This window comes from Panthera uncia, unplaced genomic scaffold (assembly GCF_023721935.1).
Source record: "Panthera uncia isolate 11264 unplaced genomic scaffold, Puncia_PCG_1.0 HiC_scaffold_1335, whole genome shotgun sequence".
NCBI classification, from domain to species: Eukaryota; Metazoa; Chordata; class Mammalia; order Carnivora; family Felidae; genus Panthera; species Panthera uncia.
This window is the reverse complement of record NW_026057959.1, coordinates 27,003-43,822: the sequence shown is the minus strand read 5'-3', so window position 1 is coordinate 43,822 and position 16,820 is coordinate 27,003. Positions and strand designations below refer to the sequence as shown.

The 16,820-nt window shown below is 44.9% G+C and overlaps 1 protein-coding gene across 1 annotated transcript in view; it reads left to right on the top strand.

Moving 5' to 3' along the window:
* LOC125916944 (solute carrier family 22 member 15) overlaps positions 1-16,820 on the top strand; it is a 58,671-nt gene that overhangs the window by 29,506 nt on the left and 12,345 nt on the right. The window contains exons 3-4 of the mRNA XM_049623192.1: positions 12,317-12,449; positions 13,107-13,271. Coding sequence (XP_049479149.1) covers positions 12,317-12,449; positions 13,107-13,271 — 298 coding nt within the window. The remainder of the gene's footprint in view (positions 1-12,316; positions 12,450-13,106; positions 13,272-16,820) is intronic.

Sequence of the window (16,820 nt, the reverse complement as noted above, 5' to 3'; positions counted from 1 at the left end):
ACCCGATACCTTATTACATTCAGGTCAGGGCTTACAGAAGTTATTCATGAAAGGTTTGGGGAAGGGTGAATAAAAGGTTACGAAGATGTGATTAACTTGGTATTAATGCAAAAAAGAACCCCTCTAATCTAGGAGCTTTGACTATTTCACAATGAGCTAATAGGCATTGGGGTGAATTTATGTAGCAAATTGCTGTCTGCTGTATTCAAATTATTCCCTGAGCTCTGACTCATTCAGAAAGTACCAAATATCACGGAGACACACAATTATCATGCTTAATTAATGTTTGCAACCGAAAAGAGTAAGGTTGAAATCTTTACTATCATTGTAGATATCGAAGAACTGAAATTGACTGATTATTATCTTGAGATTAATATATTTTCCCCAAGCCATACCCTCGGGTCAAAGGACCGAGTATTAAAACTATTTGAAAAATTCACTACAATAATTGCTTTAGGGGCTAATTTTTTTTTTTTTAATGTCTTGCTTCCTTATGCCTGCACTACTGATTGTTATAGCCTGCACACTTCACCCATTAAGTGGTAATTCAGAGTGACAACTACATTGAAATGAAGCAAGTTAGTTAATCACCATGAAACTGTTCCTGAAATACCCTGGCCAAGTACTCCCGAATCACTGGAGGCCTCTGATTACCGCATTTTCTACTGAAGTGAGATTTTCCTGCATGAGGCTGTAAATATTTTTATGGGACATACAGGATGGCGGAGGGCTGAAATTTGGTTGGACTTGGTAGCAGAGAATCCAGAATCTTCTATGGAGCCACCGTAACCAGCACTGTGCAGAGCCCTCAGGGATGTCCTGCAGGCGTGTCGGGGAAGCTGCTGACAAGCCGAGAGTCTGGGTAGGGCTACGGCACTTCTAATATGACTTGATTTTCCCTAAAGCGGGACTTCCAGTGACAAAGAGCTCTGTCAGAAAACACGTGCCCAGTCTTGTCTGCCCATTCTGGCTAGCCTGCCAGGATTGCTGGGAGAAGAAGGTAGGCTGTGCCACGGTGGGGGGGGGGGGGGTCTGTTCCCCCTCTGGGGAAGTCCGAGTCGGGGCTCGTGGTGGACACCAAGCTTGTGATCACCTTTCCAAGAGACACAGAAGCCAGGCAAGGGGCTTGGACGTGACTCTGAGACCTGCCACGGCCCCTGCCTGGCTTGCGGGTTCACTGATGGTCTGTGGGTTGTTCACGGCAGCATTCTTACCCCCCGCAGACCCTCCACACTTCTCTCAGTGCAGGTATTTGTGGACCGCTCACAGTGCTCGCCCAAAGCAGGCTTTGGGAAGCGTGTTTCAATGGAACAGACTTTGCCTTCCTAGGCAGAAAACTGCCATCGTTTGGGAATTTTTTTTTCCTCCATAGTTTTCTTTCTCATTAATGTAGAGGCTAACGATAAAGCCAAAGTATTCTCTATGTCCTCTAGGAGACCCCTCTGATTCCAGATCTCCCTCTCCCTTCCTGTCACGAGAGCGCCACTCAGTGGCCCCTGGGTGACTGGTAAGGCCGTTCCTGCCCTGCCTGTCCATAAATGCACAACTCAATCCTTGAAGTCGTGACATCAAGATATTGTATATGAAGATGCCTGTAACCCACATCATTCACTCTTGTTGCATGAATAATTCAGCATATATTTAATTAGTGCTGGTCCTGACAGGTAAGCACTTAGACGCAAATAGGGCTGTAAGAAGCTCACGGCATCCTACGCGAGAGACAAGGAAATGTGTAATTCACCAAACATCATACTTGAAGCCAAAGTAGGGAGGGAGATGGACCCACTCGGTGGATCAGGCAGGGCCGTGGAGGGTGAACAGGAGTGCACCAGAGACGAGGGGGGCTGGGGTGAGCGGAGGAGGGCTGTATTGGGGGGGCGGCAATCAGTTCCTGGAGGTGCCAGGCTTCACGCAAATTCGAGTGATGAACGTTTGTTTCCCTGTGGGGAGCCGTGCCCTCCATGGGCCCTGCAGGGCAGCGGGTCTGTATTATTCACATGTGAGTGAGGGATTATTCGTTTTCACCGCTGAGGGCCAAGACAAGGACAGGCACGCACAGCCTCCTTAGGGAAGGGAAATGACCCCCCTGCTTGGAAGAGCTTAGGCTAAAGGATTTTTGTTTACATAATGTGTTGTCCCTTCCATTAGAGTCGTCTGTGGCTACAGCATGTTTCTCAACCCTCATTCCGTGGAATGTCACCCTACAATAGAAGGGGGAGGAGCGGGCAGTTCAGATCACAGGAAAAAAAACCGAAGCAGAGACAAGACAAATTTGTGACATTGACAGAGCCGGTGAGAAGTTGCCCAGGGCAGAGGCTGGGTGTGTGACTCAGTTCTCAGAGTTAAGAGGGTCTCTTCTTGCTTATTCGTCTCCTGATAGCCCTGACCGATTTTTGGAAGCATTTTATAATCTGTGTTCTAGTGCTGTACAGAGGGGTGAGGTAGCATGGGGCTGTTCAGCAGAGGGAAGAAGCAAGCTAGCGAAAAAGCTCGTTGTGTCATATGGGTATATGAGGATGTCAAAGAGTACATGATAAAAGTTCATTTAAAAATACAGAAATTGGGGGGCGCCTGGGTGGCTCAGTCGGTTAAGCGTCCGACTTCGGCTCAGGTCATGATCTCACGGTCCGTGAGTTCGAGCCCCGCGTCAGGCTCTGTGCTGACTGCTCAGAGCCTGGAGCCTGTTTCAGATTCTGTGTCTCCCTCTCTCTCTGACCCTCCCCCATTCATGCTCTGTCTCTCTCTGTCTCAAAAATAAATAAACGTTAAAAAAAATTAAAAAATAAAAATAAAAATAAAAAAATAAAAAATAAATAAAAATACAGAAATTGGGGGGCACCTGGGTGCTTCCGTCGGTTCAGCGTCCGACTCTTGGTTTTGGCTCAGGTCATGAATCTCACAGTTCATGAGTTTGAGCACCGCATCAGGCTCTAGGCTGCCTGCGTGGAGCCTGCTTGGGATTCTCTCTCTCCCTCTCTCTCTGCCCCTCCCCTGCTTGCGCATGCGCTCTCTCCTCTCTCTTTCACCCAAAATAAATAAAAAATAAACTTAAAAAATGTATAGAAATTTGGGGACACCTGGCTGGCTTGATCAGTGGTGCATGCAACTTTTGATCTTGGAGTTTGGGGTTCGAGCCCCACATTGGGTATAGAGATTACTTAAAAAGTGTAAAATATTTAAAAAATATACAGACATTTTAAGTATTTGTATTTAAAACATGCACCATGGAATGAGATAAATCCCTCCCCTGCCCACCCTCGAAAACACTTTGGAAGTTGATTGATTTATTTTTTTTAAGATTTATTTATTTTTGAGAGAGAGTCCAAGCAGTGTAAGGGTAGAGAGAGAGGGTGGGGGGACAGAAGATCCGAAGCAGCCTCTGTGCTTACAGCAGTGAGCTCAACATGGGGCTCGAACTCACAAGCCTTGAGATCATGACCTGAGCCGAAGTCAGACGCTTAACCGACTGAGCCACCCAGGTGCCCCTGGAGGTTGATTTTTAAGTATGTTATTCTGTTCTCCTCACTCTGAGCCTTCTCATGTTCCTCACACCCGTGGGTCATGTGACCTTAACTTCATATCTGACACAGGACCTTCCTTTTCTCCCTTTGCCCTCTCCTTTCCAGGAGCCCCTGATTCTGTTACCCTGAGCCACAAAAACCTACATGTTTCTAGTGTTGGTTCTAATATCGTTGATTTTTTTTTCATAGCTTCCTGGATGGAACACATGCATGTGGTTAAGAAATAGAAACTCTTTCCCTGGTATATGGGAATTTCTGTGCTTGGGATTTAACACACTTAAATATAGTGTTATTTCATTGATTTAGCCCCACAGTTGTCCTACTTAACTAATTCGAGTACATAGTACTCAAAGAAGGAGGTTTTGAGACTGATGTCAGCATCAGGTGCAGTCCCCAAGGCTTACTCTAGTGTGATCATGTTTGAGCTGCAGCTGCGTCATCCATCAAATGGGAATAATTAATAATAGTAATAATAAATACCCAATTCTAAAAGGTGGTTGTTGGGATTAGGGGAGAGTATTATGCAAAAGTTGGTTGGTTGTTAATTATCCGGTTATAAGGTGCTGTGCCTTTCCATTTGATATATCTTTGATACGCAGTTGTCATTACTTGGACATTGATTTTACTTTTAGGATTGTATAAGCATGCAGTCCATTTTGAAGCAATAATTAATTTTTTTAGATTATCCTATTTCTGCCGTGTCAGAAAAAAGGACTGAATTGACTTGTGACATTTCCAGAAAGCTTAAGGTCGATGATTTCAAGGGAGATGCTAAAAATACATTTTGGTACTTCTTTTAAAACTCATCTTCTCTCTAGGCACGCCTGGGTGGCTCAGTTGGTTGAGTGTCCAGCTCTTGATTTCGGCTCAGGTCATGATCTCACGGTTCGTGAGTTTGAGCCCCGCGTCGGGCTCCACGCTGGGCATGGAGGCTGCTTGGGATTCTCTCTCTCCCTTTTCCTTTCCCCCTCCTCACTATGTAAAGTAGAAAATTGTTTAAAAAGTCATCTTCCAGCTTCACTCAATCTGTGATTGATCTCTTGGTGTCATATAATAGCTGTTTATGGATGGCTCAACCCAAATCTCTGTTTCCATCTTGAATCCATTTTCTTCTCTGAGGCCCCCACCCCATCCTGGCTGGCTTGGATCACCATAATGACCTTTGATGGGTCTATTCCAATCTCTGTGTTACAGCTAAAACACCTTTTCTTGACACACTTAATACTTTATCCCTTTACAAGAAGTGACATCTTCTTCTAAGCCTCTAAGCAATAAGAATCCAGATATTAAAAATCTTCCTGGATCCTTCCCTGCTACCCAGTCAATAGTCAACACTCTTCACTTCTGCTTGCTTGCCTTTTTTTCATCCTTAAGAGCTGGATGGCTCTGCATGGCACCTGGCTCTGTACCACACCAGTATTCACCATATTTATGTTCCTTTCACCTTTTATGTCTGAGGCACCTGCTGCTGGTGTCTGATTTTCCCTCCGGGCTACTTTCTTTAGATGGGTGAATGATTTTGCCCACATTTTTAGTGCTAACCCCCTCAAATCCTTTTTCAAAATACAGTATAATAAATGCCCAGCTGATGAACTCAATGATTTTGGTAAGCATATGAACAAAAATACAGATGTTGGTTATAAGACGGAAATAGATTTATCTAGGTCATCCTGAAAGACTGAAAATATTTTGTCTTTCTCTTCTTTCTTGTCTGTTAATGTATGGGGAAAGAAGATTTCCAGGTTTTTCAACTTGTGAGTGGCTTTTCAGTTTGAAATGAATTGTACAAAAAAGAACATTCTAGCTTTGGAATTTGACTTGTCGCTTAAAATAATAAGAGAGTCATCCCTCCAGTACTCTCTAGCCAGTTAAGGATTTGAGTGACTTATACATTTATACATGTATGCCTCATAAAAAACACTCTTTGAGAATATAATGGTTGCCATATTTAGGTTTATTATAGTTTAGTTTGCAATGACCTGGTGATATCCTGGTTTGGATTTTACCTTGGTTTAAGTATTGGCCAAAGGGATAAGAAAACATGCTAGCAATTGAGTCGAGTCTGGTGAGTGACCTCTTTCCAAAACCTTACACCAGTACAATCTTCTTGAATACTATAGGGATCACAGTCCTAGTGTGTCTTGTCTGAGCTTTGACAAAACAGAACTCTTTAGATCACATAGTAGGTATGTGATAAAGTATATTTGAAAAGTTTTAAAAGTTGGAAACAAAACAAACCAAAATCTCATGTGTTAGGGAGTGGTGCATATGGAAAGCTGGTTGTAAACACATTGTCCTAAGTCCCTGAATTGACATTTCTAAATCAACCATGCCCAGTTTACCTAGATCTGTCAAGGAATTTTCCTGGGTTTCAGTTTTGTATGCTTTAATTTGCTTTTTTTTTTTTTTTTTAATTTTTGAAGTTTTGTTTTTTTTTTTTTTACATTGGCTTATTTTGAGAGAGAGACAGAGCACAAGCAGGGGAGGGGCAGAAAAAGAAACAGAGAGAGACACAGAAAAAAAACCCAAGCAGGCTCCATGGTGTCAGCGCAGAGCCCAATGTGGGGCTCGATCCCACAAACCATGAGATCATGACCTGAGCTGAAACCAACAGCTGGATGCTCAACCGACTAGGCCACCCAGGCACCCATAATTTGCTTTTTTTTTTTTTTTTATAATTTGACAATGCCTTTAGGTTTCTTTTTATCCATTCCTGAACGTATTACAGGAGAACTAAGGAAGTGCATTACCCCAACCAGCATTGACATGAAGAAGAATTACTGGAAATTACTTTCACACATGAAACTGAGAATCAGAATTTGGAATTTGCTGGTCACCCATCTTGTGGGCTACTTCATCCCAAAACTGTCATCCAAGCTGACAGCTTTCCAGTTGTTGGAAGAATGGCCTTCTTGGTGGATTTGAGTTCTACAAATGTGATCAACAGAACAGTTGATTATTGAGAAGGCAGATTAGCCACTTCTTAATTAAGCACAAAACAGATCAGTATGAGCTTCAACATCTTGGCCAAAGAAACAGACTAGTAAAAATCGAAGTATGGGATAATCAGGACCAAAGGTGAAGACCACATTTTAAAGGCATAAAAACACCAAAGCAAATACCAACAACTTAAAAAATATGAAAAGAAGTTGTTTGAACTTCAGGATATTAAAAATCAATACAATGAGGTCTTGTTTATTGGCCGTTGTAGAAGGGATATCCCTGTGACAAATATGGTCCTTTCTTTTCTAGGCCAACAGGATATGTAATATTGGATTTCTTTTTCAACCTAGAAAAATGTCACCATAGACATTCCTCATGAATTGAAAATTCTACAGTAGAACTATCTGTAATCCAAAATAACTAATTTGTTTTACAAAATAGCGCTTATCCTTCAGCTTCCAGAACTCTTTCATGTGAACTTTACAATATATTTTACCCTTTACAGATCCTTAAATCAGAGCTTCTTACTATGATTGAATCTCTTTTGCTGATTCAGGCCATACTGAGTCACTCTACAGTTAGTGTAGAGTGTGGTGACTGGGGTCTTGAAGAGCTTCAAGAATGTTTGGAGCAGGGTACTGGGGGAAGTGAGTTGGAAGAGAAGGGGGTAGAAGGAGAGTGAGTAAGATGTTCAAAGTCAAGGTTTTAGAGGTGATGCAGCTATAAAAGATGACTAGGTCTAGGATGGGGGTTCTTAACCTGATTGCCTAGGAGAATCATCTGGAGAACTTAAAAAATATGCCAATGCCTGGGCCCTACCCCAGTGTTCTCAGGGACCTAGGCTCCTTCAGCTTTTGACTTCACCATCCTTAATTTGTGGCCCTCTTCATCATGGCCTCAGATAGAGCCCCAGCTTCCCTATGGACATTCTGAGTAGTGGGATAGAAAGGAAGAAGGGGCAAAGGGTAAATCACCCATCTCCTAAGACAAAGTCCTGGAAGTTGCCACATGGTGCTTCTGTTTGCATTCATTGTGCAGAACTTGGTAACGTGTCATACCTAATTGTGAGAGAGGTTGGGACATTAGTCTTCAATCTGGGTAGCCATATGCCCAGTAAACATGCTATTACTATGGAACAGAGGGAGAGTGGCTACTGTTCAAAACAAGCTAGCATCTCTGTCAGCTCTAGAAGGGTAGTGGATTATGCCCTCTGGTAATGTGATCTTCAGGTGAGTTGATGATTTTGAAGTTTGGTCATCTTCTCCCATCCCAGGCTCTCAGGTCCATGGGTGGAAAAGGAAAAGCAGGCTCCAGTTGAGAGGGATCCGGTTCACTGAGTGATTTCTGCAGGGGACCACCAAGCTTCAGTCAGGGCAAGAATGGGAAGTACAGGGAAGTTAATGATGTAGGGGATTTTTCTGGTCAGGACATTTATTTCTCTACCCACAATCCCCCTATGCCTGCTTTTCTCCTTAAACAGCATATATTCCAGTATTATACTAATCACTCTTTTGTGAATCCCTCAGTGCCCTGGTGCTTCTCTCTCTTTGTAATTCTCCTGAGAAGTCCCCGACTCTGTGTAAGCTTAACTCCCAACATCCTCCTCACAAAATCGGTAACTACACAGCTCAAGTGTATATTCACCATGGCGTGGCAGTCTCCTGCAACATTTCCCTTGAAAGGGTCACGTCCCTTTCCTCAGAGGAGTCCGTCATAGTCCTCCTGAAACTTGAAATGCCCCTTTCCCCCACTTCTACTCTCCTTCGGCTAGTGGCCTCACTTGATATTTCACTGAAAAAGAAATGAAGCAATCAGGCAGGGGTTTCTTCACTGCCTGCTTCTGAGTCCACATTCTGCCTTTCCTCTCTGGCTCCCTTTACCGCGACATCTCCCGGCTTCTGTGAGCGGTTAACCTCTCCGCTCTGTACCCTCAAGCCCATCCCTTCTTACTTTTCCAGATATTTTTCTTCTGCAGGGATATCTGCTCTGCTGACTCACTCTCATCAGGATGCACCCATGTTAAAAGAAAACAAGCCAATAATCTGTCCCACATACCTGTCCCCACACTGTCCCATTTCTTGCTTCCTCTTCACAGCCAAAACTTCTGGAAGCCATTCTGTACAGAACTGCTGCCAGCAATTCCTCGTCCTCCTCCAGTCTGGCTTCCATTCACTCTTCACTGCAATTGCTATTTTGAAGTGTCCATTTGTTTCTAAATATAACCGCATGTCCCTGTGCTTATCTCACCTGACCTCTAAAGCAGCATTCCACGCGCTTGACCACCCCTTCCTCCCCACATCCAATTTCTTCTTGTAGCGTTTCCGACACCACATTCCGCCCTGTTTTCTTGCTACGTCTCTGAGTCCTACTTGTGAGTTTGCTATAATGGGCATTCTTCTCGGCCTCTGAACATGGGGGTGTCCTCGGCCCCAGTCCTGAGCCTCTTCCTTCTCTATAGGTTCTTAAACCCTCTTAAACCCTCATAACCTCTCCCTGGAGCTCCAGACTCGTGTCCAGATTTCTGCTCAGCATCGCCACTTGGATGTTTTATAGGCATCCCAACCTCAGCAAGTCCAAACAGAGTTCTTTCTTTCCCGCCACATACCTGGTCCCCGCTTGCCACCTTCTCCACCTCCATAAAGGTCATCCACAGAGTGGCCAAAGGTAACGACTTAGGTGAAGCCCTTGATTCTCCGTCCCCCACCCTGTGTCATCCATCAGGAAGGTCTGCCACTTCTGCCTTCAGAATCCATTACAAGTCCTTGTAATTCTCCATCCCCATCGCTTCTGCCCTCATCCAGGCCACCATGGTCTCCTGAGCTAATGCACTAGCCTCCCCACTCCCACTTTTCTCTGTTGTAATGCATTCTCTAAGAGTGATCCTTGGAAACAGAATTCCAGTAATCCAACACCTTCCCTTTGCACTAGAGTAATCCGGCTCCTTCCGTGGCCCAGGGCCCTGTGTGGTCTGACACCCATGCACCTGTCTGGCCTCATCATAGCACCTGCTGGAGGTGCACTGGTGGACCTTCACCTTAGGGTAGGGGCACTTCTTCTCATGTTCCCTGAACAGCTTTCCAGAGTGGTCACTTCTCATCATTCAGGTCCAAACATCACCTCCCTAGAGAAGCCTTCCCTGATTACCTGATGTGAAGAGCTGCCCTCCTAGTCTATCCCTGTGTGTTTATTCCACTGGCACTGACCGTCCATTTGGGAAGGGACCATGTCCAACTTACTCACATCTGTGTTCCCAGTGTTTAGTGTAGTTGTCAACCTTCAGTAGAAACTAATCAAATATTTGTTGAATACCCGAACGGAAACCTGTCTAGAACATATCGCAGATACTTGTCACACCGCTTCCTTCCCTCTTATTTGAATCATGACTGCCACCAGGAGCAGTAATTCCTGATTACTTTTTCTAAAACCAGTGACACCCTAGTCTGCGATCTCTCATCCACAAGGGCCTGGGAAAACCAGTTCACTAACCTCGTTAAGAGCTGCATCTGAAGAACCGGGGAATTCAGAAGTTGAGTCCAGCATTAGTGAGGAGGCGTTACCCTTGTTTATTTTCCAGGGAATGTTATTGTCATCACTGCTATGAATTTTGTTATTGCTGCTGCACAGAGATGTCCAGAAGCTGTGTGGTCAAGAACTTCACCATCGCCATACAAGAAGAGAGAAGTCAGATGTGCTCTGAGCCTTGAGGACTGCTTGTCAGAGCGTGGGAAGGGAGGTCCAAGAGGCAAAGGGATAGCCGAGGGGGGCTCCTCCTTGCGTGTTGGGGCTCTTCCTAAGCCTGTCTTCGGGGACTCCAGGAGAGGGGGCGGCGAAGGGGAGAGAGAAGCATTTCCTGCTTCTCTGTCTCTGTGATGCAGGTTCACTTTTACCTCTATAACCAAACATCACCTTACACAGCAGCCGACAGGGTTTCATGTAATAGCATTTTAAGCAGGGGTGATTGCCTTCTCTTTAAGTTCATAAGTTTCCCTAGACAACAAGATAATAGTACTCAAGGTTTTTTTTTTTTTTTATTATTGTGGTAAAATAACATAAAATGTTAACACTTCAGCCGTTTTGAGGGTGCAGTGGTGTTAAGTATACACATGTCATGCAACCTTCACCGCCGTCCATCTCGAGAACTTTTCTATCATCCCAAACTGAAAACCTGTTCCCATTAAACCGTAACTCCCCATTCGCCCGGCCCCTGGCAACCCTTATTTGACTTTCCGTCTCTGGCTTTGACTACTCCAGGTGAAGGAAAAACCTTCCCCCTGTGCCTCCTTTACTGTCAACTACTTCACCATGGACCCTTCTGGCCGCCAGATGCGTGAGGTAGGGTTTGTGGGGGCAGGTGAGCCAGGTTCCCACATCACACAGCTCCGCCTCACCGGCTGGATGTCCTACAACTCGACTCAGTTCTGACACCGTCCACCTGGAGGTAGCATCAGATTCCACTGATTCCCATTGATTCCACAAGGCTCACCCTGCCTCCACCTTCAGACACCAGATGCGAGTCCGCTTCGTTTCCTGGGCTTCTGGTCCACCGGAAATCAGAGGTCCCTGCAATGTCCTCCTCGGGAGAGATTAATTTGCCAGAGCGGCTCACGGAACTCAGGGAGACATCTTACCAGATCACTGGTTTATTCCAAGGGATATAACTCGGGAACAGCCTGATGGAAGAGATGCCCGGGACAAGGCGGTGGGAAGGGGCGCAGGCTCCCGTGCCCTCCCAGGGCACCACTCTCCCAGCTCCTCCACGTGTTCACCAGCTGAGAAGCTTTTCGAACCCCTGTCCCTTTGGGTTTTTAGGGAGGTGTCATTATGTAGGCGTAACTGATTAAATTATTGGCCCTTGGCAGTTCCAGTCCCTCAACCCCTCCCGGAGGCGGGGGTGGGAGATAGGGGAGGGTTCCCCTGGCAACGAGCCCCCAACCAGGAGCTTTCCAAAAGTGATCTTACTAAACTCAGGTGTGGTTGAAAGAGGCTGTTAAAACAACAAAGGACACCCATTTCTCCTTCATTGCTCTGAAATTATTTCAGGAACTGGGAACAAAACTAAATACTAAATATTTCTGTAGGAAATTACAAGGGTTTTTAGGAACTGTGTGCTAGGAATAGGGCACGAAGACCAAATATATGTTTCTTACCATAAATCACAATATTACAGGCATAAATAAGTTCTTACAATATTTGTCTTTTTTTTTTTTTTTGTCTGCTTATTTCACTTAGCATAAGGTTAAGGTTCATCTGTGTCATAGCTTGTCAAAATCTCCTTCCCTTTTAAGGTTGCATAATGTTCTATTGTATGGGGGCACCTGGGTGGCTCAGTAGGTTAAGCATCCAACTCCTGATTTCAGCTCAGGTCAAGATCTCTCAGTTCTTGAGTTTGAGCCCCGCATTGGGCTCCATGCTAGCAGTGCAGAACCTGCTTAAGATTCTCTCTTCCTCTCTCTCTGCCCCTCCCACATGCACATGTTCTGTCTCTCAAAATAAATAAATAAACTTAAAAAAATACAAGGGCTTAAGAAGAGGGACGTAGCCACCAAATGCATATATAAAAGTAGCCCTCGTACCGTATTCAGTGTTGTGATAAGATGTGTATACAGTATTGTGGCAGCACATTATAATAATGAATTCTAGCGTTTCTGATGACAAAATCTTGGATATTATCCAAGGTAGATGACCTACCAAATCCTGGTTAGTAATGAGTCATGCAGTAGACAATTTCCCAGTGTTCAAGTTTTGGTTGTACGTCTGTTGTGTTTTTTTTTTTCTTCTTTTTTTTAATAGCTAACTCTGTCCATCCGTCTTTTCTGTGATCTCAGTGTCCCTTTTGTTTTTTCTTCCCCTAGTGGTTTTTAATTGCCAACAGATCCTACAAAGTCAGCGCAGCAAGCTCTTTCTTCTTCAGTGGTGTGTTTGTGGGAGTTATCTCTTTTGGTCAGCTTTCAGATCGCTTCGGGAGGAAAAAAGTCTATCTCACAGGTAACGTGTTAAACTGTTCATGAACTGACTAGGAGGACTTATTTCCTGAAGGTTCTCAGGGAAATAACAAGGGGACTATTTCCTTAAGGTTCTCAGGAAATTGCCATGTGGATACACAACTGATTTTTATTACACTGGCAGGGGGCCACACCGCAGCCAGAGTTGCTTCTGGCAAAGCGTGTTAAAAGGACCAGCAGCATACCTGAGGAAGGCCATGTATTTGCAGTTAAGCTTTTCAGAGATGATGATGCTTTCTGCACCTCCCGAATTCTAATTTATACCATGGTTCTAAGGAGAACAGAGATGGAACCAGCGTACTGGATCCATTTCCTTATATGTTGTGTGTCGGTTCAGTTCAACTGTGTTGTGTAAGACTCGGTGGAGTTCTCTTGACAAGCTGAGTCTGAGCTGGGATTTTTCCATTTCCAACGTTATTGTGAATAACAACGGTGCATGATTGACAGATATCCACTTGTAACGAAGAAAGAAAAACTTCGGTTTTCCTTTACAGTTTCCTTTTACAGTTTTAAAAGAGCACAGCTCAGAAAATTTAAGCTTACAAAGATTTATCTTTACAAACGTAATGAGTATCATTTGTTACTTTGCTCAAATGCTGTCTTGTGTCTGGATTGTTGACCGCTGTTCCTCTTATTCTAGGTTTTGCTCTTGACATCTTATTTGCCATTGCAAATGGGTTTTCCCCCTCCTATGAGTTCTTTGCAATAACTCGCTTCCTGGTGGGTGTGATGAACGGAGGAATGTCACTGGTGGCCTTTGTCCTGCTGAACGAATGTGTGGGCACCGCCTACTGGGCGCTCGCAGGTACTGCTTCACTCCGTGTACGTAACGCAGATAGTGAGCTGCCCCAGAAAACCCTGCTGGGCACCAGTTTAACCCCAGAGTCCAAAAATGCACTTGGACTTGGGACTAACTAACCATTAGATTTGCGTTCCAGAGTTTGTTCTGTATGACCTTGAATGAGTCATTGTATTCATATTGCTCTGTAGAAAGTCTCCCCTGGGGCCGGAGCTTGCCTCCCATCCTCACAGATTGTCTCCAGATAGTTCTGAGAGGGTCTGTTTCCTCAGAAGGGCATTAACTGTTTTCACCTTAAACTGAAAAATGGTGCAGACATAGGAGATCCTAGACACGCCTCCCCCGGCACCTTCTTACTGTATTTTATTAAATACTGATTCCGTGGGCCGGGGAGAGACACGCTGGAGGGACCAGATGACATAGGCCCCGCGCTAGGCCAAATGAGAAATTTGTTTGTATTCAAAGTGCAGTGAGAAGTCAGCGGGGCCGAATGAAATAGTGGAGCCGTAGGATCACAAAGGATACAGGAAGACGCCTCTGGCAGAGGTGTGGAGAATGGACTGTTGAGGGACAAGAGGAGGAATTGAGGGGTCATTCGGGAGGTGGTTGTGGTTGGCCCGCGAAACGTGATGCAGGCATAGACAGGTGCAGGGAGAGAAGCAGCGAGGAGGTCCATTTGAGCTGGATTTTGGTGGGACAATGACTTGCTGAAGGATCGGAGTGGGGAGAGAAAGGAATCGGGGGGACCTCGTGGCTTTGCTTGAAAACTGGGTGGTTCGCTGGCACCCTTTACAAAAAAATGAAGTCTCACCTGCCACAATTTGGCTTTTACTAGTTCAAACGGAGCAAAAATAGCAGGCTTGAAAATTACTTAAACAGAAAAGAAATCTGAAAACTGGGATAAATATTTAACGGCCCACAGTTATAAAACCACCAGTATGGTACTCCAGAATTATAAGATGCAAAAATGGTGATTGGAAGTGTTCATTTTTTTTCATTAATTTTTTTAACCAAATACCTAGAGCCTTACCACACCTACATCTCCACACCTTATCTCCATTGTCATTTCCAGGCATACACGTGCAGCTTCTTGCTGGACATTAGATATGAATGTCAGTTGGATCCTCAAATAAAAATACTGCTTTCTTTCACCTGCATTTTCCATCTTCCAGCACCTCTGTGCATGGTCATCACAGTCTTTAAGGCCATTAAACTAGACCCCTTGGAATCATTTCCTCTTGTCCGTCATACCCAATTGATACCAACTCTTACCGATCGTAAGTAATGGAGACTCAACTCTGCTGAGCATCTGCATATAAAGGGAAATTATTTGGATAATATACCCAAGCCAGGCCTCAGAGATGCCCGGAACCAGGAAGTCAGATGCTCCTCGTCTCTGCCCCCCATCCTCCCTGAGAAGCTTCTGCTGCACAGTCACGGATGGGACCCTATAGCTCTCAGGTTTCACCACCAAGTACAGTATTTAAAATCCTGGGTAAGGGGTGCCTGGCTGGTTCAGTCAGTGAAGCATGCGATTCCAGGTCTTGAGGTTGTGAGTTCAAGCCCCACGTTGGGTGTAGAGCCTACTTAAAAAAATCCTGGGTAAGAGCTCGACTGGCCCAGCAGGGGTCACTGCAGTGAGGGGGACCAGGATGGTCAGCCCCCACTTGAACCACGGGAATGAAGTAAAGAGAGGTCCGCTCTCCAGAAGAGGGAAGGAATATTCTTGGAATTAGACATAGTGCTAGGTAGACAATATTTTGTAGCAGATACTCACCACAGGAGGCTTCCAGATGGCTTTGTTTGGGGGGGGAGGTTAATAGATGTCAAGGGCTATACCTGTGTCACAGCAGGATAGTATAGCTAACATTTGCATAGCATGCATTATTCCGTCTGAAGCTAACAACTACTCTTTGAGGTAGGTAGTATTATTTCTGTTTTACCGATGAGGAAAGTGAGGCTCAGAGACGTTTAGTGATTTGCCCAAGGTCGCACAACAGCAAGTGGCAGACCTGGGGTCTGAACTCACCCCCTCTAAAACAGTCCGATTTTGTGGGCTATCTTCCTTTCATCTACCTTGTTGTCCGTGGATACCAAGTGCTCAGAGCTGTTCTGAGCAAGGACAGAAAGTCTTACTCTTGCAAGCCAGGTGCTGTCTGATACACTGTAATGAACCTGTAATAGGTATTGATTATCTTAAGTTTCCAGGGAGATCATGGCGTCCCCACTCCCTTACTTATCTGACCACATGCTCGGAACACGCTGAAGGTGCTGTCTCGGCTCTCCCTTCTTCCCCCCTTTCCTCACCAAGACACAGAGCCTACAAGTCATCATTGCTAGAAAATGAAAGCCTGTGGGCAAGAATCCAAGTATACATTTCTTTTATGGGATCGTCGTAGAGAAGTCTTGTAACAAGATCGTCCCATTGCTGTGGGTTGCCCCCAGAAGCCTGCTTCTCCCCAGAAGGGCGGAGAGAGAGGATTGGTATAGCATCACAGGCTCTGTAGTTAGGCAGATCGGAGTATGGTCTCAGGCATGCTGTGCACAGCTCCGTTCCCTAGCAGTGGCATCCAACCTCTCTGTGCTTCTTCCTCTTTGTGCGTGGTCCACAATGGCACCTGCTTTGTAGGACAATGTATGTAATCATTTATTTATTTATTTTTTTTTAAATTTTTTTCAACGTTTTTTATTTATTTTTGGGACAGAGAGAGACAGAGCATGAACGGGGGAGGGTCAGTGAGAGAGGGAGACACAGAAGCGGAAACAGGCTCCAGGCTCCGAGCCATCAGCCCAGAGCCTGACGCGGGGCTCGAACTCACGGACCGCGAGATCGTGACCTGGCTGAAGTCGGACGCTTAACCGACTGCGCCACCCAGGCGCCCCTGTAATCATTTATTAATACACGATAAATAGTAGCTATTACTGCTACCGATGGTGATGGTAGTAATTATAAAAAGTGTGTCCGAGGTACAAATTCACAAGTATATTGAGCAAAGCTAGTGGGCCTACTTCCCGTCTCAGCATTTATTTCAAAAAACATAGGATTTTTTTTTTTTTTAACAATCCCATGGTTGATTTTTTTCCATCAGGGTGCTGGCGAAAATCCATGTGTCATAGAGACAGACAAGAAACAAATAGAAAATGTCATATATCTGGTGATAATAAATGAAGTAGGGAAGGGCAGTTGGGAGAGCTGAGGAGTAGCCTGTGATTTAAAATAAGGATTTGAGGCACAGCCTTGTGATAAGATGAAGTCCCACTGCTGCAATCATCTCATGACCTAAAAACCTTACCACCATCCAGGAAAACATCGTCCAAGCTTCAGCACATGCTCAGGCAGATGTCAACACAGCCTTCAATGCAGAAAGCGTTTGGACAAACCCTTACAAGTCATCTTGACCACATGTCATTCATATTTTTCACCTGTCCTTCCTCATTTTCCACTAACTTGCTGGCCTCTCTTCCACATTTATCATCTGATACTCAATATTTGGGTAGGATTTTCTTTCCTGTTGATGTCTCCCAAGGAAGGCATTGGCTTGTGACTTGGGTTGG